General features: G+C 40.2%; 1 protein-coding gene across 1 annotated transcript in view; it reads right to left on the reverse strand.

Moving 5' to 3' along the window:
- LOC150082406 (putative ATP-dependent RNA helicase DDX5) overlaps positions 1-20311 on the reverse strand; it is a 361473-nt gene that overhangs the window by 172757 nt on the left and 168405 nt on the right. Inside the window, exon 8 of the mRNA XM_090379268.1 lies at positions 13460-13632. Coding sequence (XP_090235394.1) covers positions 13460-13632 — 173 coding nt within the window. The remainder of the gene's footprint in view (positions 1-13459; positions 13633-20311) is intronic.

A 20311-nucleotide genomic window follows, 5' to 3' on the forward strand; every position in this document is an offset into this window, starting at 1 on the left:
GTATTTTTCAGTCAGGCCGTGTTGATTTCCTTGAGCTGTAATTGCTGAGCTTGCATTGTCCCCAGGTATTTGTAGGTCTCTCCCTCTGCCATGGCTCACATCTCTTTACCAGTCTGCAGCTAACAGTACCAGCTGTTAATTTTCCTTAATGCACTCCGCGTATCTTGCATTTGTCTAGATCAGTGGTTTTCAACCTTTGTTTAATAACGGCATCCTTAGGTAATTTATTTTATTTTGCGGTACCCTCATTGAATTTTCTGCCTGTTAGATCCAACTCTCTCTCTCTCTCTCTCTCTCTCTCTCTCTCTCTCTCTCTCTCTCTCTCTCTCTCTCTCTATATATATATATATATATATATATATATATATAAAATATTAAAAAATATATATATTACATAATATTTATTACAATAATATAATTATACAAATTATATACAGGGTGTCTCAAAAATATTGGTACAAATGTTTAGGGGGAGGTAGGCAATATCTAAAGGAATGTGAATCGCGTAGGAACCCATAACCAGAAATGTCACCGTAAGTCGGTACACGGTGCTGTTCATCAGTTCGCGAAAGGGAAAATTTCTGGTTTACTCATTCAAGCAGTAGTCGGTGCACGAAGAGCATGCATCGATATACGAAATGTGAGCTGGCAGACATGCACCTAGAGTATGGATTAGCAGAGGGCAATGGACGAGCCACTTAAGGAATTTATGGAGAACACTTCCCAGACAGATATGTACCGAACCACCATTTGTTTGCACGTGTGCATCAAAATTTGTGCGATTATGGGTCATTTAGAGATAACAAGAGTAGTGCAGGCAGACCACGTTTGACGCGAACTCCCACTATGGAAGAAACTGTGTTGAATGCCGTCCAGAATAATTTTACTACCAGCACACGTGCCGTTGCCTCTGCCTTAGGGAGTGTCTCATTGCAGTGTACAGTGTGTCTGGCATGATGATTCCTTACACCCCTTTCATCTCCAAAGGGTTCAGTTACTGCTTTCCCAAGATCATCCTGCACGTGTGGCTTTTGCGCAGTGTTTTCTCCAAGAAAGTGTTCAAGACTTGAATTTTCCAGCCTATGTTTTGTTCGTGGATGAGGCTTGTTTCACTCGGGAAGGCTTAGGTGAGTAGTCTACTTCATGCAGACTGCATAAAATAAGCTAGAAACCAGGTGACAGTGATCACAGAAAGATGGGCAAAGAAGACACTCCACAGCAGACACCACAATGACCTGAATCAAGATCACATAGATAAATGGATTCCAATACATGGCTCACAAGCAGAATGCTCCTCCCTGAGACTGAAGGATTTGTGCTTTCCATCCAAGGCCAGGTAATCAACACCCAAAACACTAGAAGCTATGGGCCAGCGAAAATCAGAATGTCTCGTAATTTTAACTTTCAAGATTGAAAGTTGCTTTCAAGATTTCAAGTTGCCTGAAATTTGTGGATTGGTCACTCAAAGCAAGAGTACTGTGAATTTCTTCAACAGCAAGTTAGAGAGACAAGGAGAAGCAATACTCTTGATCTGGTTATCAGCAGTGATACAGAAGCCTATGATAGATACAAATTAGACTGTAATCAAGTCAAAAACGAGGTCAGGCAAGCTAAGGCAGATTATGTAAGCAGTCTCTGTAAAAAATGCAAAGAAAACCAGCAAGGACTTCTATGGTTATATTGAATCACATTAAGCCACTTGATGTCCATGGGTTAACTGTTGATGACTCTTCTCAGGTTGCATACAAATTGAATAGGTTTTTGCATCTACATTCACACATGAGGAATTCTTTAAGGATAGAGATTTCAGAAGTTTATCAAACTCTAATGAGGAGCTAAATGACTTTGAAATAACTGAAAGGAAAGTGGATTAGAAATTGTTGAGGATGGATAAAAAAAAAAAAAAAAAAACATGGGGTGAATGGAATCTATCCAATTATATTAAGGGAGGTAGCAAAAAAGATTAGCAAACCTTTAGCCATAATTATGGCTAAAGGTACCCTGACCCTTGGTTTCAGGGTAGGTCCTTATGGACTACAGAAGGGTGAATATATCCCCAGTTCATAAAGGGAAAAACAAAAGGCAATATGAGGAATTACAGATCTGTTAGCTTAATGTCTGTTCCCAAGAAGATTATGGAATCACTAGCTAAAGAAGTAATTAAAAAAAAAAAAAAAATTAAAGAGATTGTGGGTATGTCTGCCAGAGGGCAAAAGTTGATCACGTTGTAGAGCAGATATCATCTTATAAGGGCAAAAAGGTGATGTACATGTTGGCACCAATGATATTAAGAGTAGGAGATCAGTGGACTTAACAAGTACAGATCGCTCTTGAAATAAAGTTGCGAGACAGGGTTAAATTGAAGGTGTCTACAATTCTGCCAAGACACGATAGAAGGGTGAGAGTAGATGAGATATGATGAGAGTCAGATATGATGTCAGTAGGTCAGATATGATGAGAGTCTTGTAAATCAATTCGGCCCTGGAGAGATTATGCAATGCCCATGGGGTAGAATTTTTCACAGCATGGTCTGTGCTTGTTAACAGGAGAGACTGCTTCTACAGGGATGGGATACACTTAAATAGAAACGGTGCAAGAATTATCGTTGATGCTATCGAGAGATTATTAGGTGGGTCGGAAAACTGTTAGATTGGGGGGGGGATTCACAGATCAATAGATTAAGAGTAGCCACAGGCAGAGATGAAAGTGATTCTTGCAACGCTTCTATTGGAATGAGCAGCAGCCTGGAAAGCAAGTTGCTGGGGATTTCAAGAACTGCTGGAGGGGGGAGTCATAAAACAAGTAAATATATGGGCTATGTTAGGGTATCTAGGAGTAAAAACAGGTGCATGTATAGTTGCATGTACACCAAAGCTAGGATTATAGTAAATAAATTTGATAAATTTGGCACCAATGATATTAAGAGTAGGATATCGGTGGACTTAACAAGTACAGATCACTCTTGAAATAAAGTTGCGAGACAGGGGTAAATTTGATGGTGTGGATATTATTGGGATATGAGAGACATGGTGTCACACAAACGTAAGGAATGCAGAACTGAAATTTTGGGAATATAAAGTGTATAGAAAGGACAAACAGGATAGGAAGGGAGGAGGAGTTATACTGTTAGTTAAGAAACACAAAATCTGAGCCAGTGAATCCAGTTGACATTGATGGACAATGTAATCTTGAGTCTGGTGTGACATAAGCACCGGGAAAGCAAACATGAGGTTAGTTATAGACCTAATGAAGCTGATGAGTACAAGGAATAACTGTACAGAGAAATAGAGAATGCCAGTAAATCAGAAGGTCTTATAATGGGGGATTTTAACTTCCCAGATATTAACTGGAACTTGTGGATTGGTCACCAGAGGGAGTAATACTTCTGATCCAATTATCAGCAGTGATTATTCAAGCATTAAGGATCTGCAGATAAATGAATGACTCGGTGGCAGAGATCACAGTATGCTGATGTGAGGTTATTTAAAGATTTATGTGTTCTCCCTCCCTTCTTGCTGTTATCTCCCAACAATTGTAACACAAAATAGGGATAAATAAATTATCAATTTAATTAACATAAGGAGTAAAGGGAATGGTTTTTGCTTTCAAAAACTACAGTGGTCTCAGACAGTTTTTAAATTCTATACAGTGGGATCACTGTATAGAATTTAAATTAAATCTGTAATTGCTGATGACATTACCAACAGCAATTACAGACTAGCTCATGGCAGATACAAACTAGATTGTAATCAAGTCATAAAGGAGGTTAGGCAAGCGATGCAAAGAAAAACAGCAGAAACTTCTCTACTTATGTGAACTCTAGAAGGAAGGGGGTGAATGAGATTCATCCACTTGATATCAATGGTTCAACTTTTGATGATCCTGCTCAGGTAGCTGACAAACTGAATGATATTTTGCATCTACATTCACACATGAAGGTTATTTAGGGAGGGGAATGAAAAAAGTTTATCAAACTAACAGGGAACTAAAGGATTCTGTAATAACTAAGAGCAGAATGGAGTATAAATTGATGAAGTTAAACATAATATTTGCTGTCTCCTATATTAAAGGAGACAGCAAAAGGAGTAGGCAACCCTTAGCCATAATTTTGAGAGCATAATTGGATTTGGGGGAGGTTGTTTTTTAACTACTGCCTGTTGTAGGGAAAATTATGGAGCCACTGGTTCAAGAAGCATTGCAGAATCATCAAGAAGACTGCAGTTACAGTTCAGACAGCATGGGTTTAAGGGGAAGACTTGTCTGACCAATTTGATTGGATACTAAAATTTGGTTTCAAAATAAGTGGATATCTGGATGCAAAAAATAATTTTGATATATTATACTTGGATTTAAGGAAAGCTTTTGATACCATTCCACATAGAAGGCTGCTGTATAAATTGGAGCAGTATGGCATTAAAGGCAAGTTGCTGCTATGGATAAAGGGATGGCTGAGTGGGAGAAGACAGAGTGAAGAGCATCACATGCTCTTCGTGGACTAAAAATTTATTAGTGGAGCCCCCCCCAGGGTTCGGTGTTGGGCCAATTGTTGTTTTTCTATATTTATCAATGATATTAATGAAAGTATATCAAATTTAATATCCAAGTTTGCAGATTGGGGATGAGACAAAGGTTGACAGGGTTGTTAATGAGAGTAATGACAGCACGCTACTAAAACAGGATCTAGAAAGTTGGGTAGATGGGCTAAGAGATGTCAATTAAAGTTTAACATTGACAAACACAAAGTACTGTATATGGGTAGCAGTAACCCCAAAGTAACCTTCCAACTGTGTGGTACTACATTCAGGGTAATGTAGAGTGTAAAGGACCTGGGGGTAATAGGCATTCAGAAGTGAAGTTTTCTTAGCAGTGCAGACAGGCACACAGAGCAGCCCATATGGTCTTGTCAATGATAATCAGGAATCATCCTAGGAAGGATAAGAAGGTGATTATCACTTCGTATAAAGCAATAGTCAGGGCATAGCTTGAGTACTGCATTCATGTCGAGAAGTCTGAATCTAGGAAGGATGTAGAACTAGTGAAAGGGTACACAGAAGGGCAATAACAGTACGCTGCTGCAACAGGATCTAGAAGTTGAGTAGATGGGCTGAGAGGTGGCAAATGAAGTTTCACATTGACAAATGTAAAGTACTACATACGGGAAGCAGTAACCCCAGAATAACGTATCAACTCTGTGGTACTACACTAACAGTGGTAGAGAATGAAAAGGACCTGGAGGTAATTGTGCAGGCAGATATGAAGTTTTCTGAGCAGTGCAAATGGTCTGCAAGGGTAGCTCGTGGTGTCTTGTCAATGATATACAGGAATTTTTCTAGCAGGGATAAGGAGGTGATTATCCCCTTGTATAAAGCAATGGTCAGGCCAAACCTTGAGTACTACAAAGGGTACTAGGAAAGTTTTGCAATATGACGCAACAATGAATCACAGGAAGCTGCTTGTTGCTGCATGTTGAGACATGTTCATACGTGCATTGTAGCTGCCGCGCCAAGTCGATGGGCTCAGTTATTAGCATTAGCATTAGCATTAGTAGAGGCATTTGATGCAAGAAAGCAAGCTTATGCAGCATCAGCCAAAAAAAAAAAAAAAAGTAACATAAATAAATAAAAATAACCACTTCCACTTCACCCCTCTGTTCGTTCGAAATACCTGTCCAGCTGAGCCTTAAACTTATTTAGGCTATCAACTTCCACGACAAGGGATGGAAGTCTGTTCCACCCACCAACCACCCGCTGGCTAAAGGCAAATTTCCGCACATCTATCCTACATCTGTCTTTCCTCAATTTGAATTTATGCCCCCTCAGGTGATTTTTCTGAGCTAGAGGAAGAATCCCATCAGCATTGAGCATGCTCAAACCATTCAAGGCTTTGTACACCTCTATCAGATCACCCCGCTGGTGCCTAGTTTCCAGACACTGTAATTTGCAAAACTTAAGCCTTTCTTCGTAAGAGAACCCCTTTGTCCCATTCACCAATCTAGTTGCCCTTCTCTGTACTCTTTCCAGCAGCTCTACATCCTTCCTGAAATGAGGCCTCCAGGCCTGTATACAGTACTCTAGGTGTGGCCTGACCATTGCCTTATACAAGGGAATAATCACCTCCTTATCCCTGCTAGAAAAATTCCTATATATCATTGACAATACACCATGAGCTACTCTTGCAGCTCGTCTGCACTGCTCAGAGAACTTCATATCTGCCTGCACCACCACCCCCAGGTCCCTTTCATTCTCTACCACTGTCAGTGTAGTACCACAGAGTTGATACGCTGCTCTGGGGTTGCTGTTTCCCATATGTAGTACTTTACATTTGTCAATGTTAAACTTCATTTGCCACCTCGAAGCCCATCTGCTCAACCTTTCCAAATCCTGTTGCAGCAGAATAGTGTCAGTAGTGTCCTTGACAACCCTGCCAACCTTCGTATCGTCCACAAACTTGGACATTAAGCCTGATATACCATCATCAATATCATTTATAAATACAGAAAACAATAAAGGCCCCAATACTGAACCCTGAGGGACTCCACTAATAACATTAGTCCACGATGAGCAGTGTCCATTGATTACCACTCTCTGTCTTCTCCCCCTCAACCACCCCTTTATCCATAGCAGCAACTTGCCTCCAATGCCACACTGCTCCAATTTGTGCAGCAGTCTTCCATGTGCAACAGTATCAAAAGCCTTTCTAAGATCCAAGTATATAATATCAAAGTTATTCCCTGCATCCAGTTCTTTTGTGACTGCATCATAGTATCCAATCAAATTGGTCAGGCAAGACTTCCCCTTAACAAAACCATGCTGTGTCCTAGCTATAACCGAAGTCTTGTCTAGATGATCCTGCAGTGCTTCTTTCACCAGTGCCTCCATTAATTTTCCGGGAACAGAAGTTAAACTCACAGGTCTATAATTACTTGTGTCAGCCTTTGATCCCCCTTTGTGAATTGGGGTCACATTTGCACATCTCCAGTCAATGGGTACCTCCCCTGAGTCCAAGGAAGCTCTCATAATTATGGCTAAGGGTTTGCTTACCTCCTTTGCTGCCTCCTTTAATATAACTGGATAGATCCCATCCACCCCAGGTGCCTTTCTTGTGTTTATCTTCAACAATTTCTCCTCCACTTTGCTCTCAGTTATTACAAGATTCTCTAGCTTACTGCTAGAATTGAATACACCTCTGGCATTCCCCTCGCTGAATAACTCCTCATGTGTGAATGTCGATGCAAAATATTCATTTAGTTTGTTAGCTACCCGAGCAGGGTCATCAACAGTTGACCCATCGATCTCAAGTGGACCAATCTGATTCATCCCCTTCCTTCTAGAGTTTACATAAGTAAAGAACTCTTTGCTGTTTTTCTTCGCATCCCTTGCCAAGGATCTCTCGTAATCTGCCTTCGCCTGCCTAACCTCCTTTGTAACTTGGTTACAGATCAACTTGTATCTATCATAGGCGTCCGTGTCACGTGTTAATTTGTATGTATCCCATGCATTTTTCTTCTCTGCCATTTTCTTTATTCATTAGTACTGAGAGTGTAAAGTGCTTGCGATGGCATCGTGGTCACGAAATGAGATAAGGACAGTTTTGCGGTATAATTTTGTGCGTGGTTTAACAATAGACCAGTGTTTAGAAGAAATGACTCTTGCACTAGATGATGATTGTCCACATCGTACAACGATATTCAGGTGGTATAGAGAATTCCAAAGGGGAAATTTCACTCTGGAGGATTCTGAGAGGCCGGGAAGGCCACGAACGTCAGTTACAGAGGAAAACGTTACTGCTGTGAGGAAAATGCTTGACGAAAACAGGCGAGTGACCTACCAACAGATAGAGGATAATTTGGGCCTAAATGCACCAGCAATTCGTTCGATTCTGCAAGATCATTTGCACGTGAAGAAACTTTGTTCTCTCTGGGTGCCGCATCAACTGACTGAAGAGCAGATGACACGACGTATGACTTGGTGCCGGGAGATGTTAAAAAAGTTTGATAAGGGACAATCTCAGTATGTGAACAACATCGTGACAGGTGACGAGACTTGGCTGTACTCTTACGATCTGCCGACCAAGGCTCAAAACAAAGTTTGAGTCTTTGATGATGACGACACACCCGTGATTGTCAGAAAATCCCGATCTGTAAAGAAGAAAATGATAGCTGTATTTTTCAAATCGAGTGGAATTGTGGAACGTGTCGTTTTGGACACGCAGAAGACAGTCACAGCTAAGTGGTATACTGAACAATGCCTGCCTAAAGTCATTGGATCTATGAAGAACCTGCGGCCAAAGTCAAGAATGGACACCTGGTACCTCCATCACGAAAATGCTCCAGCTCACCGCGCCAAAGCCTGCACCGAATATTTGACCACGACAGGACTGAAACTTCTCGAGCACCCTCCCTACAGTCCAGACCTTGCTCCCTGTGACTTTGCACTGTTCCCGCATGTGAAAATGAAGCTAAAAGGGAGGCGGTTTTCCAGTGATGAGGACCTACTACGGGCTTGGGACAACGAGTGTGCTTTACTCCCTAGTGAAACTTGGCAGAACTGGTTTAAAGATTGGTTTTGGAGGATGGAGAGGTGTATTGAATGTAGAGGAAATTACTTTGAAAAAATTAAATAAAAAAAGCTGTATTGCAAAACTTTCCTAGTACCCTTTGTATATACAGGTCTGGAGGTCTCATTTTCAGTAGGATGTAGTGCTGTTGGAAAGAATACAGAGAAGGGCAACAAGATTAGTGAATGGAACAAAGGATTGCTCTTACGAAGAAAGGCTTAAGTTTTGCAAATTACAGTGTCTGGAGACTAGGCACCTGCGAGGTGATCTGATTGGGATGGATAAAGCCTTGAATGGTTTGAGCATGCTCAATGCTGATGGGATTCTTCCTCTTGCTCAGAATAATCGCCATAAAGGGCATAAATTCGAATTGAGGAAAGACGGTTGTAGGATAGATGTGCGGAAGTTTGCCTTTAGCCAGCGGGTGGTGGATTGCTGGAACAAACTTCCATCTGTCGTTGTAGAAATTGATAGCTTAAACAGATTCAAGGCAGAACTTGACAAACATTTGGAGCGAGTGGATGGGTGAAATAAGGGTTTTTTTTTTTTTTTTTTGACTGATGCTATATAAGCTTGCTTTCTTGCCTCATGTGCCTTTGCTAATGCTAATGTTCTGTGCAGGGCCCATTGTTGTCTTCAATATTTATGAATGATATTGATGAAGTTATATTAGACTTAATGTCCAAGTTGGTAGGTATTAAGCAACCTACCAACCTTTGTATCACCTGCAGACATTAAACCTGCTTTGCTTTCATCAATATCATTGGAAGACTATTATACAAATTGGAGCAGAATGGTATTAAGGGTAAGTTGCTACAATGGATAAAAGGATGGTTGAGTGGGACAACACATAGGGTGGTAATTAATGGGTGCTGCTCTTTGTGGACTAATGTTATTAGTGAAGTCCCACAGGGTTCGGTGTTGGGTCCTCTATTGTTTTGTATATTTATCAATGATATTGATGAAGGTACATCAGGCTTAGTGTCGAAGTTTGCAGATAATACAAAGGTTGGCAGGGTTGTTAATGACAGTAATGGCAGTGTGCTACTGCAACATGATCTAGATAATTTGGGCAGATGGGCTAAGAAGTGGCAACTGAAGTTTAACCTTGACAAATGCAAAGTACTGCATATGGGTAGAAGTAACCCCAGAGAAACGTACCAATTGTATGGTACTACACTTAAGGTGGTAGAAAATGAAAAAGACCTGGGAGTAATTGTGCAGTCAGATATGAAGTTTTCTGAACAATGCCGCCAGGGCAGGTCATGGGGTTTTGTCAATGATATATAGGAATTCTGCTAGCAGGGAAAAGGAGGTGATTGTCCCTCTGTATAAGGCAATGGTCAGGCCACTCAAGCCTGTACTCTAGACGTGGTATACACAGTACTCAAGGTGTGGGCCTTGAGTACTGCGTACAGGTCTGGAGGCCTCATTTTAAGAAGGATGTAGATTTGCTTGAGTGTGTACAGAGAAGGGCAACAAGATTGGTGAGGGGAATGAAGGGATCCTCTAACCAAGAGAGGCTTAAGTTCTGCAAATTGCAGAACTGCAGCTGCAAATTGCAGCTGCTGGAGACTAGGCACCTGCAAGGTGATCTGATTGAGGTGTATAAGGCCTTGAATGAGTTAAGCATGCTGAATTCTGATGGGATTCTTCCACTTTTTCAGATTACAAACCTAAGGGGGCATAAATTCAAATTGAGGAAAGACATGTGGAATACATGTGCGGAAATTTGCCTTTAGTCAGCGGGTGGTTAATTGCTGGTACAAACTGCCATCTGTTGTTTTGGAAGTTGATAGGTTAAATAAATTTAAAGACGATCTGGACAAATGTTTAGAGGAAATGGTTGTGTAATTTTTTTTTTTTGGCTGATGCTGCATAAGCTCATCTCTTGCTTTCTTGCATCACATGCCACTACTACTACTATAAATATAGAGGTACTCCACTAATAAAATTAGTACACAAAAGCAGTGTCCACTGATTACCACTTTCTGTCTTCTCCCATTCAATCATCCTTTTATCCATAGCAGCAACTTGCCCTTAATGCCAATTTGTACAGCAGTGTGTGCCAATTTGTACAGCAGTCTTTTATGTGCAACAATGTCAAGAGCTTTCCCAAAATTCAAGTACAGTCAGTTCTTGTATAACACATCTTTACACTACACGAATTCGATCATACATTATTTATAAATAGGGGAACGATATCGTGTATAACACGAACCGAATTCGCTTATACACGATTCACCTTTGTGCTTACAAGAAATGGCAGTCGAATGCGGAATAACCTGAAATTGAACGCAACATGATAGTAATAAAGAGAAGATTCTGAAAATGTATATTTTTTATATCAGTGAAGGGGAAACGCTTTTCGCCAAACGTAAAAACCGACATAATTCCAGCTATCGGTATTATTGCAAATGCAATTAGATCGAGTTTACTACCAGTTTATAACAGCTTCCACTAGCAGAAACACAGCGGGAAATAGTTTTTATTGTTTTATGGTAGTAACCCCCAGAAATGTGTTTTAGCAAAATGTGAGCTAGTGAGATGTTAATGTGTCTCTGCCTTTACAGTGTTGTTTATTCAGTTGCTACACATGCACAGCTTTGTTTATGTGTATCAAGCATGCCTCCTCATTTTGTAATTGTGCTGTATTCCCTAAAAATGAGTAAAATACTTAAAAGGTGTGAAAAGGAAGCATCCTGGTGAAGACACTACAGATGCAGAGAGAAAAAGAAAAGCAATATTGATAAACAGAGGCAGACTGGGTCAAAGAGGCAGACTGGGTCAGAGGCAGACTGGGTCAAAGCGTTGGGTCCACTGTTGTTTTGTATATCTATCAATGATATTGATGAAGGTATATCATGCTTAATGTCGAAGTTTGCAGATGATACAAAGGTTGGCAGGGTTGTTAATGACAGTAATGGCAGTATGCTACTGCAACAGGATTTAGATAATTTCGGCAGATGGGCTAAGTGGCAACTGAAGTTTGACCTTGACAAATGCAAAGTACTGCATATGGGTAGAAGTAACCCAAGAGAAAAGTACCAACTGTGTGGTACTACACTTAAGGTGGTAGAAAATGAAAAAGACCTGGGAGTAATTGTGCAGTCAGATATGAAGTTTTCTGAGCAATGCAGACAGGCTGCCAAGGCAGGTCATGGGGTTTTGTCAATGATATATAGGAATTTTGCTAGCAGGGAAAAGGAGGTGATTGTCCCTCTGTATAAGGCAATGGTCAGGCCACACCTTGAGTACTGCGACAGCGCCCTCATCTGTCATTGTGGAAGTTGATAGGTTGAATAAATTTAAGGAGGACCTGGACAGCCATTTGGAGGGAATGGTGTGAATGGTGTGATGTACAAATGCAAAGTACTGCATAAATATACAAGCATTTATGGCCAAAATTACTGGCCTCCATCATCTTCTGGCCTCCGGCCCATCAGTGTTTCCCCGGTAAGGCTTATGGTCAGTCCGCCTCTGTTGATAGAGAAAAAATATGAAAATTTGAAACACTGAGCAAAATTAAGACCATGTGATATTGCACATGCTACTGGCCTAAATGAGGCAATGCCGAAAATTAGAAAGAATGCAGAGAAAATAAAAACAAGTTTCATAGCAGGAACAACTCAAAGTGTAATTAAAATCCATTAGATCAAGACCCAAAGAATTGGAAGAGATGGAATGGCTGTCATCTGTTTGGATAGAAAATCAAACAAAAAAACAAGTTTGCTTACGATAGAAGCAAAAGAATTAACAATATTTTCTTACGTAATAGTCGTAATAAAATACGTAAATATTTTATTACGATTATTTATTGTGTTTGGTAATGTTTTGGTTACAAATGTGTGTTCAATCTTGGGTGGTCGGCACCTAACCCTATTTTTCCCATAGGGCCTGTTATTTGTATTGCACGAGGATTTCTAGGAACACAACTATCGTGCTATACGAAGACTGACTGTATATGATATCAAAATTAATGTTTGCATTCAGTTTCTTTGGGACCACATCATAGTTCCCAATAAAACTGGTGAGACAAGACTTTCCTTTAACAAACCCATGCTGTGTGTCAAGTATAAATGTAGCCCTGTCTTGATGATCCTACATTACTTCCTTTACCAGTGACTCCATTATTTTTCCTGGAACAGAAGTTAAACTAACAAGTCAGTAATTACTAATGTCACCCTCTGATCCCACTTTTTGAACTGGGGATACATTTGCACTTCTTCACTCTTTAGGGACATCCTGAATCCAAGGATGCTCTCATAATTAAAGCTGAGTTAGCTTACTTCTTTCACTGTTTCTCTTAAAGCCACCCAAATAGAGATTGTGGGTGGCTTTAAGAAATACAAAAGAAAGGCACCCAAGGTGCCTTTCTTATGTATTCCATTTTTATTACTTAATGCCGAATGGTGAATTATTATCAACATGTATAGGAGTAAAATTTATCGCTGTAATAGTGGACTTCATTTGCCCAGGGCAGCAGTTAATAAAGTTGCACAGTTTTTATTTCAATGTAGAAGTTGAAATTTAATACTCTTCTGCACTAACCAACTATGCATCATTTCCTACAATAAGTTTTAAATGTATGAAATAATACATAGCATCTAGAATTAATTTCTGAAATATGACCCATTTATTCTGATGAGAGTTTTCCAGGAAGTTTAAAATCTTCGTGATTATGCTTGTGCTCTTTCAAACAAGAAAATTTTTAACAGTTAGTATAAGTAAAAATGGAAAATCAATGCAAGGCAGCAAAGATTACATAGAATTTATTTACAAAATTAGTTTTATCCATTTATTGTCTCAGAGTATGACTTTATCAGACTGATAATTCGAAAAAAGCTACCTCTATCACTACAAAAAATTAAAATAATATAGTTTTAGGAAAGCTATTACTTACTTCTGACTTTTTTCTTGTTCCTCGCATATTTCTATTATTTGAATGATATTATGATTTGCAGAGAGTTGGAGGGCTCCTATGTTGATCTGCACATAATCTTTAAGAAATTCTTCTGCTAAGGCAAGTACCTCCTTTGGCCAAGTAGCACTCCACATGAGTGTTTGACGATCAGGCTAGAAAAAGATTAATAAACATTAATTAATGTTTATTAATTTAATAATAAATTAATAAACAATTTATTATTTAAGGTTGATGAAAGTCTAGTAAGAAATTTGTTAGCATTAGAATCGGATTCCTATTAACTGTAATTTTAAAAATATATATATGGAAAAAACTGTACTGAAAGGAATGGGCATTATAGATGTGAGTTGGCTTGATGCACATCATCATGGGACCAGAAAAATTATGTAAAATTATGGATATCGATTCAACAATATATTTAGAAAGAAGAGACAGAACAGTTGAGGTAGAGGTCAAGTTAGTGAAAAGCAATCTCTGTTGTTATTGTTGTTGTTGTTATTTGGTTTTTAGGAGCATTAGCAACTAAGGCCATATTGCTCCAGGGATATGCATGGTCATTCCCTGACCATTCCGCATCATCTGTATTTGGTAGCTCACGGGCTCGAACCCTGGTCTAATCAAGAAGGGTGTGCTACGCACTACTGCTCCTGCCCACCTGGCTACGGAGGCATCCACAATCTCTGTACAATAAGGGAGTTCCTGATATGTAAGTAACTCATGTCAACATAAACTCTGTGTAGTGTGAGATATTGGAAAACAAAGAGGGAAATGAGAGTGCTGGAAAGGGTATACTACTGACCAGAAAACTGTGAGAGCCTCTAGATGGGGATGGAACAGGAAACATGTTCATTATAGATTTCAATTTGCCCTTTTATAAGTAGTAGTGGTCCTTGAGGTTGTCACAGACATTCTCTCAGATATGCCAGTCAAGCTGTACTTCCATCAGAGTCTAAACCGCTGATGGAACTGATATTCAGGTGACACTCAAGTCAAATGTACCCGATTTCGCCGAAGTTCGGAAGGTCTGTCACAGCCAAATCCTCTGCTTGCACCTTCACGATGGTGGGACTGTTAGAAATCCTGGGTATAACCTCCATGCACAAGCACACGGTGGGTGACCACCCAGGTGGTTTTTTTTTTTTTTTTTTTTTTTTTTTTTGGTTTTTAGGAGCATTAGCAGCTTAGGCCATATTGCTTCGGGATATGCGGTGGCCATTTCCTGACCTTTCCGCATCATCCGTATTTGGTGGTGACGGGCTCGAACCCCGGTCTAATCAAGAAGCGTGTGCTACGCACTGCTGCTCCTTCCCACCTGGCTACGGAGGCGCCACCACCCAGGTGTGAATCAATGTAATCAGGGGTCGAGGTGTGGTGCCCACACCACACAGAGCAATGCTGCCCCTCTGTCTTACCAGGCAGTACTAGGTGGTAGATGACTCTCATCAACCGGTCAAATACCACCACTTTGCTTATTGGAGGCTTGAAGTGGTGGAACCCATGTTTAGTCTCCAGAGCTAAGTTCCGGTCAACCATTCCCTATCTCTTCCATCATGCAGTATGATTGATGACTTTTGAGGTTACGATGAACATAGTGGCGAGATCCAATCTTCCTTACATTTTGAAGGTACAGCTCTAAAACAGCATTTGCAGGCTGGCTGCTAGTTAGTACATTGGACCGAATCTATTGGTAACTCTTTAGGAAGCTTCCTGATTACCTAATGTATAATCTTGCTACCTCTACTCTGCCAGATAGCGACTGGAGGGAGTCCGAGTAGTGTGTATGTGGTGGGCATTGTCGAGACCACGTTATGTCTTTTGATGACTTTTCATCTACTAATCACTTGGAGTTCTTTGACTTCAGCTTAAAGGTCTTCTAAACAAGCTTCCATCTTATGGTTTGCCAACTGTTTTTTTGTAATTGGTTATCCAGTTTTTCTGAGAGAGCCATCTACCATTCACTGAGGGTGATGGTAGATGGCTCTCTGTCTTCTATCTTCTCCACTAATGCCAGTGTCCCCCTAAGGTTCAGTTCTTTCCCCCACTCTTTTCCTTTTGTATATTAATGACTTTCTATCCATAGTTTTGCTGATGACAGCAAATTGCATTCCACTTTGAGAAACCTTTGCCCTGTGCAATCAGCTTCAACTTCTCAAAAATCTGCTACCAATTCCTTAAATGCCGATCTCCAGATAATTCTCCAGGAGGGGGGGGGGGGGCAAAGACAACTTAGTTGATTTCAATCCTTCTAAAACTCAGTCTTGTCTTAAGTATTATTATCTCACAAAAAGCATTCTTCTGCTCCTATGCTTATCTTTAGTGACACTCCGATTTCTAGGCAAAATGATATATCTCTTTTGGGGATTACCCTGACTTCTAATCTCTCTTGGCACAAGCACATTACAAATATTGCTTACTCTGCATCTAAAAAACTTGGTTTTCTCTTTCGCTCTCGGCATTACTTTTCTTCCGAACAGCTCTTCACTTTGTACAAATCGCAAATACACCCTACCATGGAATACTGTTCCCACATCTGGGATGGTGCCCCCAAAACCTCTCTCAGGCTTCTAGATTCCATTCAGAAGAGAGCAGTTAGGTTAATTAATGATTCATCTCTAACAGAGTCTCTCCACTCGCTGTCTCATACACATACTGTTTCTGCTGCATGCCTTTCCTACAGATACTTCCATGGGCACTGGGCTTCTATAATTCCCGCTCTCTCTTTCAAAACAGTCCAAACACGTGCTGCCATCAGCCAACATCCATTTACTGTCCAACTTCAAACTCCCAGAACTAACTTGTCATCTTCCTCGTTGATTCATTCAACTGCCATTTTCTGGAACAACCTTCCTTCATATGTATTTCCTGAAAATTTCAGTCCTTCAAGGCTAATGTCAACAAATATCTTCTTTCGTCTTCTCAACCTCAAACCCAAGCACAGTACTAAGTATTATAGGTTCTAATACCTCTCGTGTTTGGGGTTTTCAGGCTGCCAGGGCAGGTCATGGGGTTTTGTCAATGATATATAGGAATTCTGCTAGCAGGGAAAAGGAGGTGATTGTCCCTCTGTATAAGACAATGGTCAGGCCACGCCTTGAGTACTGTGTAGAGGTCTGGAGGCCTCATTTTAGGAAGGATGTAGATTTGCTTGAGCGTGTACAGAGAAGGGCAAGACTGGTGAGGGAAATGAAGGGATCCTCTTACCAAGAAAGGCTTAAGTTCTGCAAATTGCAGCTGCTGGAGACTAGGCACCTGCAAGGTGATCTGATTGAGGTGTATAAGGCCTTGAATGGGTTAAGCATGCTGAATTCTGATGGGATTCTTCCACTTTTTCAGATTACGAACCTAAGGGGGCATAAATTCAAATTGAGGAAAGACGGATGCGGAATACATGTGCGGAAATTTGCATTTAGTCAGCGGGTGGTTAATTGCTGGTACAAACTGCCATCTGTCGTTTTGGAAGTTGATAGGTTAAATAAATTTAAGGAGGATCTGGACAAATGTCCAGATCCTCCTTAAAAAAAAAACATTCCCTCTATTTGTCTGGAGGATCTGTACAAATGTCCAGATCCTCCAGACAAATAGAGGGAATGGTTGTGTAATTTTTTTTTGGCTGATGCTGCATAAGCTCATATGCTTGCTTTCTTGCATCACATGCCACTATACTACTACTACAGTATTTTACAGGGGAATTTCCTCCGTCAATACCTAAAACAATGTTGTGTCACTCTGAGTTACTGTATTCTTGCCAGAGCTACAGTTTTTGCCAAAATTTCAGTTTACAAAAATGAAATTAAATGATCAGCCTGTGTACCTGCACAAGTTGTGGTATGTTGTATCGCTTTATGCTCCTGATGTTAATGAAGTTTTAGATAATAATACTTAACTTCAAAGTGTAATCTTTCAACCAGTGGATTCTTCTTGCTCTGCTAAAGCCTGATGTGTTGTCATCTTCCTGAGCAGATATTTCTGATTTTTAATATTTTTGCTCATGCTTTTGCTTATGCATAACCTTAACGTTCACGTATCAAGCAAATGCCTCATTATCCTGAAGACTTAAGGTAACAACACATCAACCTTGACTGAATCATAAAGCATCATGATACCAAAAATTCCCTAGTATATCTTTCCTTTCTTCTTTCTTGTGTGTTAAGTACACCTGTCTCAACTAACTAAGAAATATAACATCTCTGTAGTTTCCACCAGAACCAAGATTCTCACCTCCCATTTTGGACCTAGAACATATCTTGAATCCATTAGGGGAATGTTTATTGAAGGACACAATCTCTCGGTCAAAGTTAAATAGCTTAAAACTCAGCAAATAGCCTCCTTCCTTATGTATTCACCCACTGCCTACCAAAATTTTGTAGATCCTGCCTTTTGGCACCAAGCCATATACATCAGATTCTTTTCTGAGGAAAAGAGAATGCCCCATTTACAATCCCGAGTAATCCATCCTCCTTGATAGCAATGAATCTTCAAGAGAACAGGCACGAGTGGGCCCCTTTCTGGGTATGCAGCACAGTCTACAATTATGTCACTGGAGACCTCCATCGGCACAATTACCAAACTGACACCATCAGCCTTCACAACAAACTGGATGCTATTGAGCAAATTCTCCTTGCCAATGACATACACATCCTCTATGTCACTGAGTACTGGCCAGGAATTTTTTATATTCTCTGCTGCAACAGGCTATAATTTTGCTTTTACTTCTAGAGTTCAATGAAGGGGAGGCAATGTTGCAATTTTCTTTAAAAGCCCTCAAACCTTACTTGTTCCCCAAGTTTTTAGCAAAACACCTGCTTTATGTTACTCTCAACTACCATAGTCCTAATAGACATAACTGTAATATACCTACCTCAGCATCATCTGAAACCATCCATTAGAATCAAAATCATTAATCAGCGTGTAATTCCTTCAGACTTGTACCTTGTCTGCAGATACTTGAACTTCCCTTACTTCCCAACTGGCTAACCTTCAGCACATGCTCCTACCAAACCTCGCTTGCACAGTTTTATGGCTATAATACAATCTCCTGACCAGAGGTAACAACCAATGGCATTTCATCCTTATCCCTTTCCTTGCACTCTTGCCTACCTTCCAGAGACATCTCGATTCAGACCATGAGGTATTCATTGTTATTTTACACATACTTTTTCCAAAATTAAATTTTGTGAATTCAACTAATACCAGAGTGATACATAGTCACACAAATTCTTGGGAATTTGTGTGACTAAAATGTGTTCAGGTTGCCTCTGCCATTCTTGGTCAGTCTTAAAAATTTTGATCTATAAACTAATGAATTTGCTTACCAGTTGGCTTAAGATGTTTTCCACCTTTACAGCATCAAAGAGGATTTCCATCATACCTTGGTCCAGAGTATGGACTTCCTATAGGCTAAAATAGCATCTTCAGAGAATATGGAATTTGCAAACCGTTCAAGACATTACTTTCGAGCCTGCACAACATTTAATAAACAGAAATCTCAAGCAATTAACATTAGTAGAGGCATATGATGCAAGAAAGCAAGCTTATGCAGCATCTGCCAAAAAAAAAAAAACCCTTCCATTTCAACCCTCCATGCCATACCTCTACCATTTGTACAGCAGTCTTCCATGCGCAACAGTATCAAAAGCTTTCCTGAAATCCAAGTATATGATATCAAAATTATTTTTTGCATCCAGTTCCTTTGTGACCACATAGTATCCAATAAAATTGGTCAGACAAGATCTCCCTTTAACAAACCCATGCTGTGTCTTTATTACTGCAGTCTTGTCTAGATGATCCTGAAATGCTTCTTTAACCAGTGATTCCATTATTTTCCCTGGAACACAAGTTAAACTAACAGTCTATAGTTACTTGTGTCACCTTTTGAACCCCTTTTGTGAATTGGTGATACATTTGCGCACCTCCAGTCCATGGTGACCTCCCCTGAGTCCAGGGAAGCTCTCAATATTATGGCTAAGGGTTTGCTTATTTGCCGCCTCCTTTAATATAACTTGATAAATCCCATCCACCTCAGGTGCCTTCTTTATGTTTAACAACAAGAAGTGTCGTCAATAAAATGAGCGAATTCGAACTGCTGGTTAAAACAAGTAACGTGGACATAATAGGGCTTACAGAGACGTGGTGCCACCCGGAAATTGGGGATGACGAGTTCAAGTACGGCTTGTATAATGTATTTAGGAAGGATAAGGTAGACAGAAGGGGTTGTGGGGTAATGCTTCTTATCAGAAGCAGCCTGAGTGCGACGATAGCTTTCCCGGATTCAGACATTTCACATGCTAGTATAGAGTCTGTATAGTGTGAGATAGTTGGAAACAAAGGTATAATGCGAGTAGAAGTAATCTACAGACCAGGTGATTGTGAAGATCATGCAAATGGAATGGGAAAGTAAGCGTCAATGCCTTATTATGGGTATGATTTCAATTTGCCTCTAATTGATTGGAGTAAATGGGAAGGAAACTCGACATGGGGAACAAAATTTTTAAATCAACTAGATGACTGTTATTTGTATCAACATGTCAGGGAAAGTACTAGAGAAAAGAATATCCTAGGCCTCATCATCACACGTGAATCAGATGACATAACAGGGCTGACAGTAGAGGAACCAGTAGCAGGAAGTGATCACGGAGTTCTACGGTGGATGATGACGAGAGAGGTAGCAGAAGTAAAAGGCAAAGGAATGGGTTTTAATTTCAGAAAAGGAAATTACGATGCCTTAAGGTACTACATGGCCTCTATTAACTGGGTAGATATCGTGCAGAAAATTAATACATTTGAACTGTGGTACGCTTTTAAAACATTAATCACAGATGCCTTGAATGCGCA

Source organism: Mastigoproctus giganteus, chromosome 8, assembly GCF_048544385.1.
Source record: "Mastigoproctus giganteus isolate SK-2022 chromosome 8, ASM4854438v1, whole genome shotgun sequence".
In the NCBI taxonomy this organism is placed as follows: Eukaryota; Metazoa; Arthropoda; class Arachnida; order Uropygi; family Thelyphonidae; genus Mastigoproctus; species Mastigoproctus giganteus.